Source organism: Fistularia commersonii, chromosome 10, assembly GCF_037954325.1.
Source record: "Fistularia commersonii isolate RoL2024-O1a breed Wild chromosome 10, RoL_Fcom_v1.0, whole genome shotgun sequence".
NCBI classification, from domain to species: Eukaryota; Metazoa; Chordata; class Actinopteri; order Syngnathiformes; family Fistulariidae; genus Fistularia; species Fistularia commersonii.
Genome location: NC_141293.1, coordinates 7,742,129 through 7,759,556, shown reverse-complemented (window position 1 = coordinate 7,759,556; position 17,428 = coordinate 7,742,129). Strand labels below are relative to the sequence as shown.

General features: G+C 49.4%; 1 protein-coding gene across 3 annotated transcripts in view; it reads right to left on the bottom strand.

Annotated features, from left to right (window-relative positions):
* Positions 1 to 17,428, bottom strand: part of cadm3 (cell adhesion molecule 3) — a 79,959-nt gene that overhangs the window by 17,421 nt on the left and 45,110 nt on the right. For all 3 annotated transcript variants that reach the window (XM_086153502.1, XM_086153501.1, XM_086153504.1), the window contains exons 5-6: positions 11,873 to 12,025; positions 5,476 to 5,613 (exon numbers count right to left, since the gene is read on the bottom strand). In XM_086153502.1, coding sequence (XP_086009628.1) covers positions 5,476 to 5,613; positions 11,873 to 12,025 — 291 coding nt within the window. The remainder of the gene's footprint in view (positions 1 to 5,475; positions 5,614 to 11,872; positions 12,026 to 17,428) is intronic.

Genomic DNA, 17,428 nt, shown 5'->3' with positions numbered 1-17,428 from the left:
AATGAGCCATGCCAACTATGTTAAATTAGCAATGCCAAAGTCTGCAGCAAGCCAAAACCACTGTCCCCACTAGCCAAACCCACTTTCCCCGAGTAGCCTCACCCAATGTCCACGACTAGCCTTGCTCACTATTTTCAACTAGCGTGCCACTGTCCACAACCGGCTAATCCCACTTTCCCCAACCAGTCAATTCCCATTATCCTCAACGAGCCACGACTAGCCACAACTAGCCCAATCCATCATCCCAACAAGCCAAATTCATTCTCCAAAGCTAGCCAGGCATACTGTCCCCAACTAGCCACACTCACCGTCCCAAACTAGCCCCGACTGCGGCCGACCCCGAGTCCCAAGTACAATCTGGCGAAGGATCTAGCGGTGTGTCCACGTGAGCAGATGAAGCCGCTCGGGCTACTTGACCCGAATCCCGATTACCCTGGGCCGGGGAAAAAGTTAAAGAGTAAGAAGAATGTGGGTCTGATAGCGATCTAGATCGTGTAAAGTAAAACCAAACATCTCTTCAGTCCTGCCACCCTCCTCCTCCCCTCGCCGCGATCACTTTCAGACCTTTATCGCCGACAAAGAGCCGCATTCCGCCTCCGAATGTGAGGATTTGCGGCCTTTCCGGCACCCCGCTCTGCCGCCGGCCCGTTCACACAAACTAATCAATCCTGCGACCTTTTGAAATATAACGTTTTGTTGCGCTTCTTGAATATCTTTTAAGTCTTGGGAAGGGGGGTGATTTTTCTTTTTCTGACATTTCATACAACAACTGTCAGTCAAACAGCGAACATCGCATTAAATGATAACGGCACATTGTCTTTTATTTTGAAGCTGGCGTTGAAGATCAAGAAGTAACTTTGAGGCTTCGTCCCGCTGAGTTTATTTTCCTTGACGTTTTTCCAACCTCTTCGTTCACCCCTCGTTTCCCGAGATTACCCGCTCCGCCCCGATGTGACTACCCTGCGCCAGGTTTGTTGTTCTAACTCCCGTCTCTGCCATTCACCTTGAGTACCACTCGGCGAATCCGCCATTTTACCGCCACCTCATCCCCTCCGGTGGCACACGCCCTCGGTTCTTCTCGATCTTCTCGGACGGCGCAAGTTTTCTGCACGGTGCGCGATCGAAGGGTGATCAATCGCGGCGCTCATGGCTCCGGAGCAGTAGTCTTAGGTGACACGACGGGAGAAGGTTGGTATCCGTTTGCCAAAGATAGCCTAGCATATCACGGTGTCAAGTTTACGAGGCTTGTCTCAAAACGCAGCCGCAATGACCTTCAGCGACTTGATGTCCGACGGAAGTGCGGCAGGAGTCGCACCCCACACAGATGTCAAAGGGCTAGCATCAAGCTAGCATCAGTTTTATGTGCTAACTATCCAGGCCCCGCCCACTTTCAGGGGAGTTCAATTCCAGATGTTTTAAAGCAAAGACAATGTTGTCTAGGTTTGGAGATAACGAGGAAAAGATGCAGGAGGCAGCAGGTGAAGATGTGGTGGTTCCTCTTTGGGCAGAAGCAGCATGGAGAAGATCAGGAATGAGACCATTAGAGGGACAGCTCATATTAGATGCTCTGCAAATAAAATTCAGACTGAGATGGTTTGGATGTGGACAGAGGAGGGATGGAGAAGAAAGAGGCTGAGGTTGGAGGAGGTCTGGAGGAAGACCAGAGGGAAGGTTTCTAGATAGAGGACAAGAAGTAGGTTGGTCTGAGAGGATCACATGGAGGCAGGTGATTGGCTGGAGGTCGGATGGAAGCAGGAGATAGGCAGGGGCGGCCACTGAAGGGAGCAGCTCAGAGGAACAGAAGAACTGTCTCGGATGGATGACGTAATCCAAAGACTGCTCATAGGCAATCGCTGATGCCAATCACCATGGTTATTAGATCCACGTCGCTCAACAGGTAATGCTTTGCGGGGATTGAACTGGCGGCCACGTCTGATCCTGACTGATTTCCCAGGATCTCTGCATGTTGGAACCTGGAGAGAACCTTCATGGAGAGTCCTCACAGCGGGAACCCCAATGCAACAGAACCCAGATCCCCATATTGACAGTGTTGCCATGCCGACCCCAAGCTGACACTAACACCACATTGACCCTTGACAAAGGCGCCACAACCTAAAAGCTGCGTACGGGAAGCAACGAACATGCGGCTTTTACCACCAACATGTGCGCTCAGCAGAAAAAAAATGGCTCCCTCTGAATGGGGACGGGTTTTAAAATAATCAGTCCGTCATCACTTTTAATCTCCAATCGGCTTACGGCTGTGCGCGCGGGGCCGCTTCGTTTTGGAAGGGGAGTTAATTAGTCATGTTGGTGGATTACCAGGTGAACCGGGGGACATGTTTGATTTTGTTTCTTCTCTTCTTCACCCTGTTGTGGCAGCAGCAGCGGCGGCGACGGCGGCGGCGGATTCCGCTCTACTTCCCGAGGAGCTTCCAGACGCCCGGTTACTTTTCGAAATCCCCGCGGGCGTGAAAAACAGGACGTGAAGTCCATTAACACGGCGGTAGTTTTGGTCGCGATGCCTCGACCGGCACGCTGCCCTCCTGCGACCCCGGCGGACCCATCCCCTGCCCTCCGCCGCCCGGCGTTATGACAACCAGGGGGGGCCGGCGTTGAGACGCGGCAGCGTTAAGTGCCGCCATAAATCCCCATTATCCCCCGTCCAATACGTCGATGTCACTAAATGATCCATGGCCCTCTCACGCAGTACAACTAATACAGTCTTCAGAGCTCTTAGCCTTTCATTCTTCTCAATTACCACTCCCTTTTCCCGCTCTCTCCCTTCACTCGCCATCAAACCTCCTTCCTCCTCCTCCTCCTCCTCTTCCTCCCCCCCGTGCTCTATCTAAATCCGCTTTCCGGATTTCTCCCTCCATTTCATCAGCCTTCCCTGCTCCTCTGTCCTCTCCTGTTGCGCTCTCCGGTCCCCCTCTTCTTTAACGCCTCTCCTCTTTTTGCCCCCCCCCGACCCCCGGACCTCCGTCCCCCCCTACACACACACACACACACACACACACACACACACACACACACACACTCCCTCTGCAATCTGCGCTCCCACTCAGCCGCAAAGCCACCTTTTGCCTCGTCTCTTCAGGTTCTCTTAATTCCTCTCCTCTTCCTCCGTCGACTCTCTGCAGCCTTCATTGCTCTGTTTGTATGCCGCAATTGGCTAAGTCTATTTTTACGCACACACACACACACACACACACACACACACACACACACACACACACTCACTCACACACACAAACGTGGTCATTCAGTCACTCCCATCACCTCCTCCTCCTCCCTTGTTTTCTCACCGGCCTCACACCGTGGCTGTCTTTGCGCTCTTGCTCGCACAGCTGATGCAGAAGTGCACACAATTACGCACAATTACATGCACACACACACCCACACACACACACTACATGTACACCCACACACACACACATTCCTGTCTCCTTTTTTTTTTTTTACAGTCAGCGCGAAACTGACTGTGAAGCGGCGGTGAACAACGCTGTATTGGCTTTTTTTTCCTAGGCACTCACACACACACACACACACACACACATCGCTACGATGGGAGGACTGCAATAATATTACTGTGACCTGTGTTGCTCTTCGGCTCCTCAGCAGGAGATGAGTGCTGTGCACGTGATTATCCATTGTGTATGTGTGCGAGTGTGTGTGTGTGTGTGTGTGTGTGTGTGTGTGTGACTGATTGCTGTGATGTAATTGCAAGACGGCCGGATGAGGCCTTGAACACATTACTCACACCTGGTTTGTCCCCCTCTCACCCTCGCTGGGGAGATGGAGGTCTGTTTTTCTGCTGTTTCTGAATTTTAAAATAAAACAAAAATAAAAAAAAGAAAGATAAAGTGTTTACCGAAACTCGGCGCTACTTTGACGTCAGAGCTCGGCGGCGGCGAGGAGACGCCAACCGTCCGACCGCCGTTCACCAGACAAACTACACAAAGCGTCGTCTTCTAAATTTGTCCAAGACGAGCCTTTGGAAAAAAGAAAATCCCTCTTTCTTTCTTGAAAAACCAACAACCCCCCCCCCGCCACGCTGTCTTTAGCTCAGCCGAAACAAAAACAACGGATAATCCGTCCTCCGGAGGGCGGCTCTGTCTCTGCTCCTCCCGCATTCTCTCGCCTTGTTGTCTCCATCCGTGATTACTGCGAGCGGCTGCCAAGGCGCCACAGCCTTATCAAGACATCGGCGGCGCATTAGCAGCAGGGGAGAAGTCTGACGCGCCGGTCGACGCGGGGCGGGAATTGGCCTCTGCTAATGCTAGCATGAGTCGCTATTGGAGGAAGCAGCGCGGCCTTGAAGCGAGGTTTGAAGAGGAGGGTGCGAATTAGAGAGGCTCCACCGTGCCATTAGCATCAACATGAGTCACACGCCAGCGCCGCCGCCGCCGCCGCCGCTGCTCAACTGCTTATTCCTGGCATCCCTCTGCAACAAGAGAGCAAGCTGACCTCCTGCAAAGCTCCCGCACCTCCGCTCTCTGTTAAACCTCATCTCTTTATCCTCACTGCCGCCCTTCCTTTTATTGCCGGATTCTGCCGTTATCCCTCCGGCAGATCTTTCCGGCACCGTTTCCCGCTCTCCCCGTGCCCAGTCGCAAGCAAACATACACACACACACACACACACATACACACACATACACACACATGCCGGCTGTGGCTCAGTTGAGCGAGTGTCCCTTCATCAGAAGTTTGGGGGTTCTATTCCGTGTCTGCAAGCTGGAGGTCCCTTCAGCAAGACACTAAACCCCGAGTTGCCCCCGCTGGCCTCGGCAGTGCCTTGCATCTATGTGTGTGTATATGCTATCTGGTTTGAGGGTGTGAAAGTTGAGACAATTTGTGTGCGTGCACATGCACACACAAACACACACACACAAACTGTGTAGTCAGTAGACCAGAACGTCGCTCCAACCTGGTGGTTCGATTGCCTGCCAAAGTGCCCTTGGGCAAGACAATGAATCCCACGATGTTCCCGATAGGTCTGCTTCGTGCCTTGAGCGTGTGTCCGTGTGTTTGTGAGTGTGTGTGTGTGTGTGTGTGTGGGTGTGGGTGCACGCGCAAATGGTCTCAATGCGATTGTAATCCAGTGTAAAGCACTTTGAAACCGCAAGGAGTGAAAGTGCTCAATAAGTTGAAACCATTTAGACACAGACAGACACACAGACACACACACACACACACACACACTTGTTCGCAGGATGAGGAGTGACGGGGACGGCTGAAGCACACACACACACATATACACACACATACACATACCCGCCAGCGGGAAGTGCCGGTTTAGGACACACAGCAGGCAATGTGGCAAGGACACAACACACACACCCATACAAAGGGCCGCACACACACACACACAATATGCTGAGGGCTGCCAGAAACATATGTGCAGACTTCCCGCGCTCGTGCACGTGTTCGTGCGCTCCCCACCCCCAAACCGACGGTGCGACGGCGCCCTCACCTTCCAGCTCCTCGGCGCCCTTGTACCAGCGCAGCTTGGCAGGGGGTTTGCTGCCGGTGCTGGTGCAGGTCAGGGTGACCTTCTCCCCCTCCAGGACCGCCGTCTCGAAGCCCGTGATCTCCGGTTCAGCTGGCACACCTGGGGAGACCGGGGGGGGGGGGTTTGAAAGTTAGCTGCGGCACTAACAATAGCACGCCTGGCACGAGGCGAGGAGGGACCCAGCAGGTGCATTCCAGCCAGATTTTCACAACGCTGGATGTATTTTGAAAAGCATACCGACGGATTCGGCAACCGTCCTGGCCCTGACTCCTAACGCTAACAGTCTCCTGCTTGTTTAGCGCAACAAAAGCTACACTTATCCCAAACACAGGGTGAGAAACATGTTCCAGTTACTTTGTTGGCTAATGTGTTGTGATTTACTTGTGTCTTGCCGTGCGTTTCCTACATGTGCGCTAACTACGACGCTAACTAAGTCTTTTGGGTGAGTCAACACTGAATCCAAGCATTACGCCGATCCCCTTCTCCGTTACTACAATATTTACGGCTCATGGGGTAGTTGTTACACCTCTAAGTGACCCTGTTATCACTGTGAAATGATGAGTTGACGTCAGCATTAATCGCTCTCTGCCTCAATTACCCGCTAAGATACTATTCCATACAGGTTTATCATTATTTGTTGCTTTGAAGTTGTCCACCTGCTCACTTGGCTCCAATGAACCGATAGCTTGACGGCTTATGCTGGAGATGCTAACATTTTCCATGCACAGCTAAAATAGAAAAACTATACATCTTCCAATTAGAGACACATGTTCCATTTACTCTCTGGTAAATTCATCATTTATATGGAGTAGTTTCCGGATATCTTGCTGTCTCTTTTCTACTTCTTAAGCGCACCAACCACGATGCTAATGCTGAGCCCAAGTCCTCCACATGGGTTAATACTGACCACGTGTCGTCACATTTTGTAATTGTGGTGTTGAGGGTTGTTTGTTACACCGCTAATTGGCACTGTTAGCATTCCGAAATAACGATGATGTTGTGGTTAGCATTAGTTATGCGCCGGTTCACCGGGCTCTGATCTAGTCCCGGACATCTCACGACTGAGTATTTGTATTCATGAGTTGTGTTGGTTGCGTCGCACTGGAGCCCTGATGGCTCGGCAGCTAACGCCGCAGACACTAACAGATTTTGACTTGTTTAGCGTAGGATACAAAAACTCCACTTTTTCTAAACTGGGAGTGAGATACCTGCTCCATTTACTTATACAGTATTCTCGTCACATCTATGGAGACAGATGAGTGGACGGATGGATAAATGGACGGAGAGAAGGACAGACAAATGGATGGATGGACGGACGGACGAACGGACGGACGGGTGGATCGATCGATCAATAGATGGCCCAACAGAAAGATGGTATATGGATGGATGGACGAATTGATTGTACAATGGATGGCCCAACGGAAAGATGGTCGATGGATGGATGGATGGATGGATGGATGGAGGGAGGGAGAGAAAGATGGATGAAGGGAGATAGATAGATAGATAGATAGATAGATAGATAGATAGATAGATAGATAGATAGATAGATAGATAGATAGATAGATAGATGGATGGATGGATGGATGGATGGATGGATGGATGGATGGATGGATGGATGGATGATGGATGGATGGATGGATGGATGGATGGATGGATGGATGATGGATGGATGGATGGACGGATACAGAAAAGACTACATGTATGGACAAATTTATGTATGTATGTATGGAGAGATGGACAGATGGTTAGAATAATGGACGGATGGATGGATAATGTGACGACAGACTGCCTCGGTCAAAGAAGGTCGCCAGCGTGGAGCTGCCACGAGGGTGCCGGACTGACGGCAAGGCCAAACTCTCTCACACACACACACACACACACACACACACACACACACACGCACACGCGCGCACACACACACACACACACTGGTGAAAAAAAAATCCCTCGCCGTGTTTGCTGGTGTCTGCTATAGGGGAAAAAAAATACTGTGGAGGTGAAGAGCGATGGAGAACAGTGAAGGGGGGGGGTTCTCAGACAGGAAGACGACAGTGCTGGGATTGGGGGCGTGCACGCACGCGCACACACACACACACACACACACACACACACATACACACACACACACTCATCCTGTTAGATCTTTTCTCACCAAAATTGACAAGATGTGCCAATTACTGATCCGGGAAGGAAGAAGAAAAGCTATTGGTTGAACGTGGGATGAAGGGGGGAATGAAGGGGGGATAAAAGGGGGAATGGGGGGGGTGAAGGAGGTATGAAAAGGGGATGAAGAGGGAGGTAAAACAAGCGGAGAACCCGGCGGAACCCACGTATTGACGGACACGATGAAACCACAACAAAGGGAAAGCAAACTGAACGACAGAGACGTAAACAGAGGGCCGGGATGGGGGGATGGAGGGATGGGGGAATGAACGACAGAACAAACAGAGGCGCCGGGGGGACGAGAGAACGGCGGACGAGTGCAAGCCAAGCGGGGAATGACGGATGAAAGGATGAAAACAGAAAGACGAGTGGAACCTCGGCGCGACAAAACGTTGATAATAGATGGAGACGGACGGACGGAGGGATGGAGGGATGGAACAACGGTGGCAATAAACGAGACGGGAAACAAATAGGAGGACGGGTAGAATATTAAATAGAAGGATGGAGAGAGTGAAAAACGGAGGGGTGGGATGACGTGAATGTGGAACATTAGACGGAACGTAAGCGGAGCGATGGAAGTGAGAGACAGAGGAATAGAGTGATCATTTGGATGACAGCGAAGTAATAGAATGATAGAAGGGGGTGATGGGATGGATGGAAGGATACAAAGGGAATAGAGACGGATCAGCTGACAGAGAGAGAGAGAGAGAGAGAGAGAGGGAGCTGCTGAGGATGACAGAGAATTACCAGTTCTAAAGAATGACAGAATATTAGAACACAGTGATACATAGATAGATAGATAGATAGATAGATAGATAGATAGATAGATAGATAGATAGATAGATACAAGGGAGAGAAAGATGGATGAAGGGATAGATGGATGGATGGATGGATGGATGGATGGATGGATGGATGGATGGATGGATGGATGGATGGATGGATAGATAGATAGATAGATAGATAGATAGATAGATAGATAGATAGATAGATAGATAGATAGATAGATAGATAGATAGATAGATATCCCTCCAGGATATCTAAGAAAATCCTGGAGGGATTAAGAAAAAAACAGGATGTGATGTCACATCCAATAGGAACGCCCGAATCCAGTCTCACTGTCCTGAAACTAACATGACCGAATCAGTTCTCCCTCTGATGCTAACGCGCCAGGCCAAAGAAACACTAGCAGTGTTTCAGACATTTTTATCAGTTTTATGTCCTGGTTGAGGAGAGAGATGTCGGCAGGAAATATTCCCGCCAAAACTTCTGGCGGCAGAGGCGCCAGGGGCGGCGGCAGCGGCGTTTCACACCAGCTGTTTCCCTCGCGTCTTCCCCATATCCTCTGCGGTAGCACGCTAGTTAGCCGCTGCATTACAGTACTACCATGTGCCAAGTACTCCCTCCTCGTACTCCAGAACCAAAACGTGGAAAACGCACTGGGAGTTAGCAGATTAATAAAGATCAATGCTTGAAAGGGAGAAAATGAAACAGCGATTAGCTTGAATCCCATCAAGCCCTGCTTCCCCAGGACGCTACTTACCACTATGGGAACTGTCAGAACATGCTAATAACATCTCCGTATTAATATAAATTGCACGTATTGTAAGACAGCGGCTAGCATGATGATAGTCCCACGACGTTTTTAGCAGTTAGCATTGTTTTGACATTTCAAGCTAACCAGCTTTGCCTCTCCTTTTCCCAATCAAATTCCACCTGGAGAGTCTTCTTCTTGAAGGGATCTCGCTCGAAATGCTAGATAATCCCCGACATCACAGGGTCACTGCGCTTTTAGTAGTTTCCACGGAACAACGAGTCAAGACCCTCCACATCACATGCACGTGAGAAGACCCAGCATAGACCATCTTCTTCAAGCTATCCAGGGCTCCCTGTAGATTAGCCACACTACAGTTTGCCTTAGCATGATATAATAGCTTTAGCAACAGTATATTCCGCTCTTAAACAAAAATGAATGGATGAAGCTACATGCTCGCTCGGACAGCTAGGATAATAACAGACGTCTCCATTTGTTCGCATCTTCTTAGCGTTTCAAGCTTACCAGCACTGCTTGCAGCTTATCCCTACGATGAGTTCCTCTTAGCGTGATATAACAGTGTTAGCAAAGGTATATCCAGCTCTCGGACAACATGAACGGATGAAGCGACGTGCACGCATTATGTGCACAACATGGAATGCAGACTTAGCTTGGAGCATTTTTTTCTTAAAGGGATCTTGCTAGGACGGCCAGGGTAATCACAGACGTTTCCATTGGGAAGCATCTTCTTAGCATTTCAAGCTAACAAGCACTGCTTGCAGCTTAGCTGCACTTGGGGTTCTCTGAGTGTGATATAATAGCATTAGCCATGGTATATTCAGCTCTCAAAAAACATGAACGGAAGAGGTGACATGCATGCATCACGTGCACAACATGGATAAAAGTGTAAGGTATTAGCCTCGAGCATCTTTCTCCTAAAGGGATGTGCTTGCTAGGACGGCTAGGATAATCACAGACATTTCCATTGGTTAGCATTTTCTCAGCATTTCAAGCTAACCAGCACTGCATGCAGCTTATCCACACTACGAGTTCATCTGAGTAGGATATAGTAGCCTTCGGACCGGGTCATCCAGCTCTTAATCAACATGAACGGATGAAGCAACGTGCACGCATCACGTGCATGGAAATAATGTGCATAGACTGAGTCTGGAACATCTTCTTCTTAACGTGAGTTCACTAGGATGGCTAGGATAATCACACACATTTCTGTTGGTTAGCATCTTCTTAGCATGTCAAGCTAACCAACCCCAATTGTAGCTTACTGCATGTTGTACTCACTACGAATTGTAGTGCAGAGTTCCTCTGAGCGTGATGCTGATGTATCCAGCCACCAGGTGGCGCCGGGACGCCTCGCTAACTTCAGAACGGCGCGTCCCGCTACGAGCGGCGCCTCCCCGCTAATGCAATGTCATTACGGCGTATCAAGGTGAATGCACATTATTACGCAGTGGTTTCAAAGTCGTGTTCTGGGGGGTGGCGGGGCGGTCGTCTGAGATGGAGAAAAGGGTAGAACAGAAAAAAACCCAAACCCTCGTTCTTCAAAAATGACAACCGAGGAGAAGGAGAGAGAGAGAGCGACGTCGCAAACCGAGTAATCCATTCAAATCCCCCCCCCCCCCCCGCCCCTTCACTGCAAATTTGCGGGAGAAGATAAGAGAGCCGTCGGGATGATTTTTTCAGGCCATCAATCAATCACGGAGGCCTCAAAGAAGACGGAAAAAAAAAAAATGTCATCTCGCCGCCGCGAGCTGAGAGCGAGAGCAAAGGGAGAAAAAAGAAACAATGAGGAGACGACGGAGGGATGGGTGCCGGAGGACAGGGACAGCGGGCAGAGGGGTGGAATCAGGTTAACCACCGTGGCGAGCAGGCACGCACTTCTTCCCACACTTCAATAAAGTTTGGAGAAACACGGAAAAACATAAAACACACACACACACACACAGGGGTCCTGGGACAGTAGTTCGGGGTCTGAAACTGTTCGATATAGTGGTGCGTGCGTGTGTGTGTGTGTGTTTGTGTTTGACCCACCCAGAAAAAGAAAATACACACACAGGGTTCTAGGATTGGTTACCTATATAATGCGATGCGTGTATTCTTTTGTGTGTGTATGTTATTTAACACTGTGTGTACGTGTGTGTGTGTGTGTGTGCATGCATGTGTGTGTGTGTGTGTGTGTGTGTGTGTGTGTGTGAGAGAGACCCACCAAGCACGATGACAGTGGCTCTGGTGGTGCAAGACATAACCCCCCAAAACACACACACACACACACACACACACACACACACACACACACACACACACACACGGTCCTGGCTTTGCTGCTAGGGGTTTGAAACTGTTCTCCAGTCGATTAGGCAACCTATGTACCACAATGTATGTGTGAGTATGTGTGTGTGTGTGAGTGTGTGTGTGTGTGTGTGTGTGTGTGTGTGTGAGAGAGAGACCCACCAAGCACGATGACAGTGGCTCTGGTGGTGCAAGACATAACCCCCCAAAACACACACACACACACACACACACACACACATGGTCCTGGCTTTGCTGCTAGGGGTTTGAAACTGTTCTCCAGTTGATTAGGCAACCTATGTACCGCAATGTATGTGTGTGTTTATGTGTGTGTGTTTGTGTGTGCGTGAGACCCACCCAGCACGGTGACGGTGGCTCTGGCGGTGCGCACTGGCATGGTGAAGATGGAGCAGGTGTACTCGCCCTCGTCATACAGCTGCACGTCGGAGATGGTGATGGAGAGCTCGGTGGGCGTGGAGACGTTCAGCTGGATCCGGTTGTCTCTCAGCGCTGCAAGCGGAGGAAAAGAAGGGCGGGTTTAATGTTTGCCTTTCTAAAGCGTTTAACCTATTTTCATATCATTAACGTGTCTTGTGCAAACTTTCCCAACTTTACTGCTGCGTCGCTCCGATTTCACCGCGGCGACCTGTTCGGTATTAATATTGCAAAAAAAAAAAATTAATTTCGTTGCATTTGCCTGCCGGCGGAAGAGGGAGGGAGGGGAGGGGAGGAGGGAAGGAGCGGAAACATGCCGAGCGGAGTGGAAGAATAACAAGAGGTCATGGAGAAGGATGGGAGAATGGGTGGGTGGAAAAGGTGAAGGGGAAGAAAAGTGAAGAGGGGGTGTTGCGGCGCGACGGAGGGATAAATAAAAGAGAAACACACCATGGGAGAGGAGGTGTGAGGGTTGTGTGAAGGAAGGAAGGGACTGGGGAAAGATAGGAGGATGGTGAGGGGGGGTGAAAAACAAGAAGAAACACAAATTGAGAAGGAGGGAGGAAATGAGGGAGGACGGGGAAAGGAAAAGAATGCAAGAGGTGTAAATAGCGAGAAGGACGAGCGGAGAGATAAAGAAGGATGGCGGTGGCGAGGAACATAAGAGAGACGTAAATGGCTTTATCATCAATGAGAGGGAGGGAGTGATGGGGGGATGGAGAGAGAGAGAGAGAGAGAGATGGAGGATGATGATGAAATGCTACGAAATAACCAGTTTCCGTGACAGCGTTGACCTCTGCCGTGTCTCCGCCGGCATGATTGCCACCCGTCTCCCCGCCTCCACCGCTGCCCGTCCCTCCGAACGCCGCTCCATCTATCCGTCAATCACCCCCCCCCCTCCATCCACCCCTTCTTTTTTCATTCTCTTTGCTTTCCATGCAAAGGAGACAGACAGCAACACAAACAGCGGTTTAGCTTAAAAAAGGACTCGACTTGCTGACGTGGACGCCGCGGCGGATTTTGTCGCTAATCCGGGTTAGCGGGGTTCAGATATTGTATGGCTAATGGAAGCCACTGGTAGCCATTGTTGCAGTTACTATGGACTCCGGTGGTTCCCTGGACTGTTCTTCACCACAGTCATATTTAAAACTCGGAAGAACTCGACTCGTCAAAGTTCCGCACGTACATCCGTACATCTCCTCAGGTTGCTAATTTTCAACTATGAAAAGATAGCTAAAGAACATAGCATGCAAGTCAAGGCGATATGAATAAGTAGCTTTAGCACCTACGTTCGCACTAGAACTGCCAATGGGTGAATTGTACCCGCAGTCTCTTAAGTGTACAAGTGTGCGACTGGCTTTTCCTATAACGGCATCAGATAGTCAGGTGGTTGGTTACCTGGTAGTCAAGGAGTCAGGTGGTTGGTTATCTAGTGGTCATATGGTTAAGTAGTCAGGTGGTCGAATATTCCAGCAGTCAGTTATTCGGTAGACAGGGGTCAAGTGGTCACGTTGTCAGTTAGTTAGGCGGTCTGGTGGTCGTTTATTGGGTTGTCGGGTGGTTGGTTATCGGGTTGTCGGGTAGTTGGGTGGCTGGTTTTCAGATGGTCGGGTAGTCAAGTGATTGGTTATCTGGTGATCGGGTGGTTAAGTAGTAATTGGTCAAGTGGTTGAGCTGTCAGATAGTTAGGTGGACAGATGATCAGTTATCAGGTTTGTCAAATGTTTGAGTAGTCAGGTGTTCAGGCGGAGGGTTGTACGATACTTAGGTGATAGGTTATCAGTTGGTGTCAGGTAGCCCTTGGTTGAGAAGTGAGGGACTAAGTTGGTTAAGTAGTCAAGAAATTCTATCAACAGGTATATTTTACCTAATGGCGATTCTACTGTTGCAAACAACGGCGGACAAACGTAGCAGGGAAGGTAACATTTTGGGACATGGTGCGAGCAGAAAAATAAAACTTAGTAGTACTAAATAGGCAGCTCCTGTTTACGGTGAATGCTAATCCCCGTGACCCGGAGTCGTGAAAACTACGGTAGTGCCGAAAGTGAGCTGTGCGTTTTTGCCGGCGAAGTTCAGGTCCTCGTGGCATTTAAAAAATGTCAGAGCCGGCGCGGGTCAGCGCCCGTCTTTTTTACCCCGTCTTTTTCGCATGATGATCAAACCCGAAAAAGCAGAAAATGAATCTCCGTTATTAACGGGGATCTCGCTGACATTTTGCGTCGTCAGTTGCCAAGCAGCCGCTTCCTGACAATGCGAAATCCCCTCGTCAGGACGCCACCGCGCCCGCCTTCACGCCCCGGTAGCGCGACCTCCCGAGCGTCCCACCGCAACGGTGCCGCAACCTTCTGCCCTCCCGCTGCGCTTGAACTGAGTCATTCTAGAATAGGAGTTTACCTCACGCTGCACCGGAGTCCTCCCGGAGGCTCTCTGGCGGACGAGCCGTTTCCGAGACGCCGCGCTTTAAAAGCCTATTATTTGGCTGTTTGAATAATTGAACGGCTTAGGACCAAAAATACCTGGACCTGGGGCGAGGTGGGGGGTTACGAAACAGCCGTTCCAGCCACTTTGCCATCTTATTGCTGAACGGGAAGCAAGGAACCATAATGGATTCCTTTAACTCTCAAGCTTGTGGCGCGGCGCATCACTCTTACACGACGGCAGCGAGAACATTGAGGGGATTCCTTTTTAGCAACCAGACGGATATTTTCGGAATTCCCCGGGCAACTCTTTGTCCCACGGCTTCAAAACCCGAGCCGCCATGTTTTCCCTAGCATGTCCCCCTACGAGCTAACCTGAGCGGTACCTTGTGTTCTAGCCTCTTTCCGCGCCACCTCGTTCAGGCTCCAAGCACCAACTCTTCGACCCGCTCTCTTTCTCAGTTGCTTATTTAACAGGTTTCCTCAATAACTACGACTTTCTCACATTTAAGCCCGAAGTTCATAGTTTGCCGTGGTTGTGTCGGCACATCGCTTCCTTGTGTTTCCACATCGGGAGGTCGCGGAAACTTAGCATACTTCAATATCCGCGCTGTGTCATCTCCTCCTCCTCCTCCTCCGCCATCTATCCATCCACGCGTCCGTCCGTCCGTCTGTCCCGCGCCTGGTTTTGTTTTTCCCAGCTATTCACTTCCGACGCCGCTTTATCTCACTGCCTTATCACTAAGCAAGGTCACTACATTTGTCTCCATGAGCTACTCCCTCTGAGTAACACACACACACACACACACACACACACACACACACTTCATGCCCCCTGGACTCAACACTCAGCTATCAGTCTCCTTAATTCCCTTCCCCTCATCTCTCCTCCGTCTCCTCTCGTTCTCTCTTACACCTCAGACACATTTAATCTTTTCAGACTCGGGGCTTCGCTCTCGCTTTTTTATATTCTCTCTCCCCCTTTTTTTTTTTTTTTCAATTACGCACCGCATTCATCTGATGCGATATCGGGTTTCGGGGGTCTGCATTGATCGGGGGGGGGTTCGGGGGATGGGGGTGGGTCGGCGACAACGGTGCAGGCACCTCCTGGAGCTCCTTCATCCACGGCGATGTTAATAAAACGGCAACAGGTCGCACTAGAGCGCACGCTTCTGCACAGCTTCCACAAGGGGTGGCGATTATCAGGACGGATGAGGAAGGTGTGTGTGTGTGTGTGTGTGTGTGTGTGTGTGTGTGTGTGTGTGTGTGTGTGTGTGTGTGTGCGCGCGATGGTAATGACTGCCCTGTCCACTTGTTTAAAATGACCGAAAGCCAAGTGGAATCCATCAATCCAACATGTTTGTTTTTGGTTTGTTTTGCTTGTTTTGGTTTGTTTATGTGTGTGTGTGTGTGTGTGTATATACTTATATGTATATATATATATATATATATATATATATATGTAGAGATATCTATCTATCTATTAGAGATAGATAGATAGATAGATAGATAGATAGATAGATAGATAGATAGATAGATAGATAGATAGATCGATAGTTGTAGATGCACATATGGCTATAGATATTGCTACTGATATATATTAGGTACACATTATAAATATAGATATAGATATAGAAAAAGAAGTTAATATGGATTTAGATTTAGATATAGACACAGATATGGATATCAATATAAATAAATAGGTAGAAACAAGATACAAATAGATATATAGCCATATACATGGCTGTGAACATAAAGACACAGATAAAGGTATAGGTATAGATATAAATAGAGACACAAACAAAGATAAAGATAGGGATATAGATATAAATGTCAATGTAGTGACAGATATGGATATAGACAGAGAAAGGAATAGAAAAATTAATAAATACAGACATAGACAGATATAAATTTAGATAAAGACACAGCTACAAATGTGTGTGTGTATATATATATATACATATATATGTAGTTTTTTTTTTCATTCCGCTGTCTAATTTTATCCCTGTTCATTTTGCTGTCTATGTTTTCTGGATGTCTTTTGCTAGTTTTTAACTGTCTCTTTTATTTATCTTTGTTTAGATTTATACTCGAAATTATTGATATTATCATTGTTGCACTGCTGTGACAAAAGAATTTCCCCTATGGGGATCAATAAAGTATTATCCTATCCTATCCTATATGTAGATATGGATATAAATACAGATATCGATGTAGATATAGACACAGATGGGTATAGATTTAGATATAGTGATGTAAGTCATCAAAAGACATCACAAACACGGATCTTCGCCGATCTAATCATAGGCTCCGCCTCCCCGGGCTTCTCAGACACGGCAGGTAATGGAAACATCGCTCTGCTGCTCTTTCACACAAGTAATCATGGCCTTCGCCGGCGAAAAGCGTCAGGGAAGCAAACGGCGCACTGAATGTAAATGCCGGCAAAGAGTTTCCCTTTGAAAGGGAAATGAAAAGAATAATTCAAGACAGGTCCGGTGGGGCCGGGTCCTGGGCAGCGGCCAGGAGAACCACACCGCCAGCTGACAGCGGTTGGGGAAGGAGCGCGGCGGCATTGCGCGGACAACGCCGGATTATATAACGCTGGACGAAAAGAACGAAACCACACTCGGTCTTTGTTCACAGATGATGAGAAGATCCCTGACAGGAAGGGGCGCCGCCGCTCCGGCGCCATTTGGTGGCTCGCTCCGCCATCTGGGAGCCACAGACGAAGAACAGCCCGGCGACAAATTGCCTCGTGCTCTGGGACGGAGACGCCAGATGACGTCCCCCCTTCGGACGGGGAGGAGAGTCGGGGCGGCGCCGCCGACCCAGGAGACCCTTCTCGGAGTGCCATTAGCTGCTACAATTTAGCAGACACTTGCAAAGCAGGTGGCGTGACGCGTAAACGAACAACACCAGACGCGACAACCTCATCGCCCGGAGTCGGTTCTGCCGTAATAGAGGTCACGTGACCCTGAAAACGATACGTATTTGTGGCGCTAACGGCGTATCTCGGCGTGACGCGCTGGAGAGGTACTAAGGCTAGGTTAGCACTCGGTTC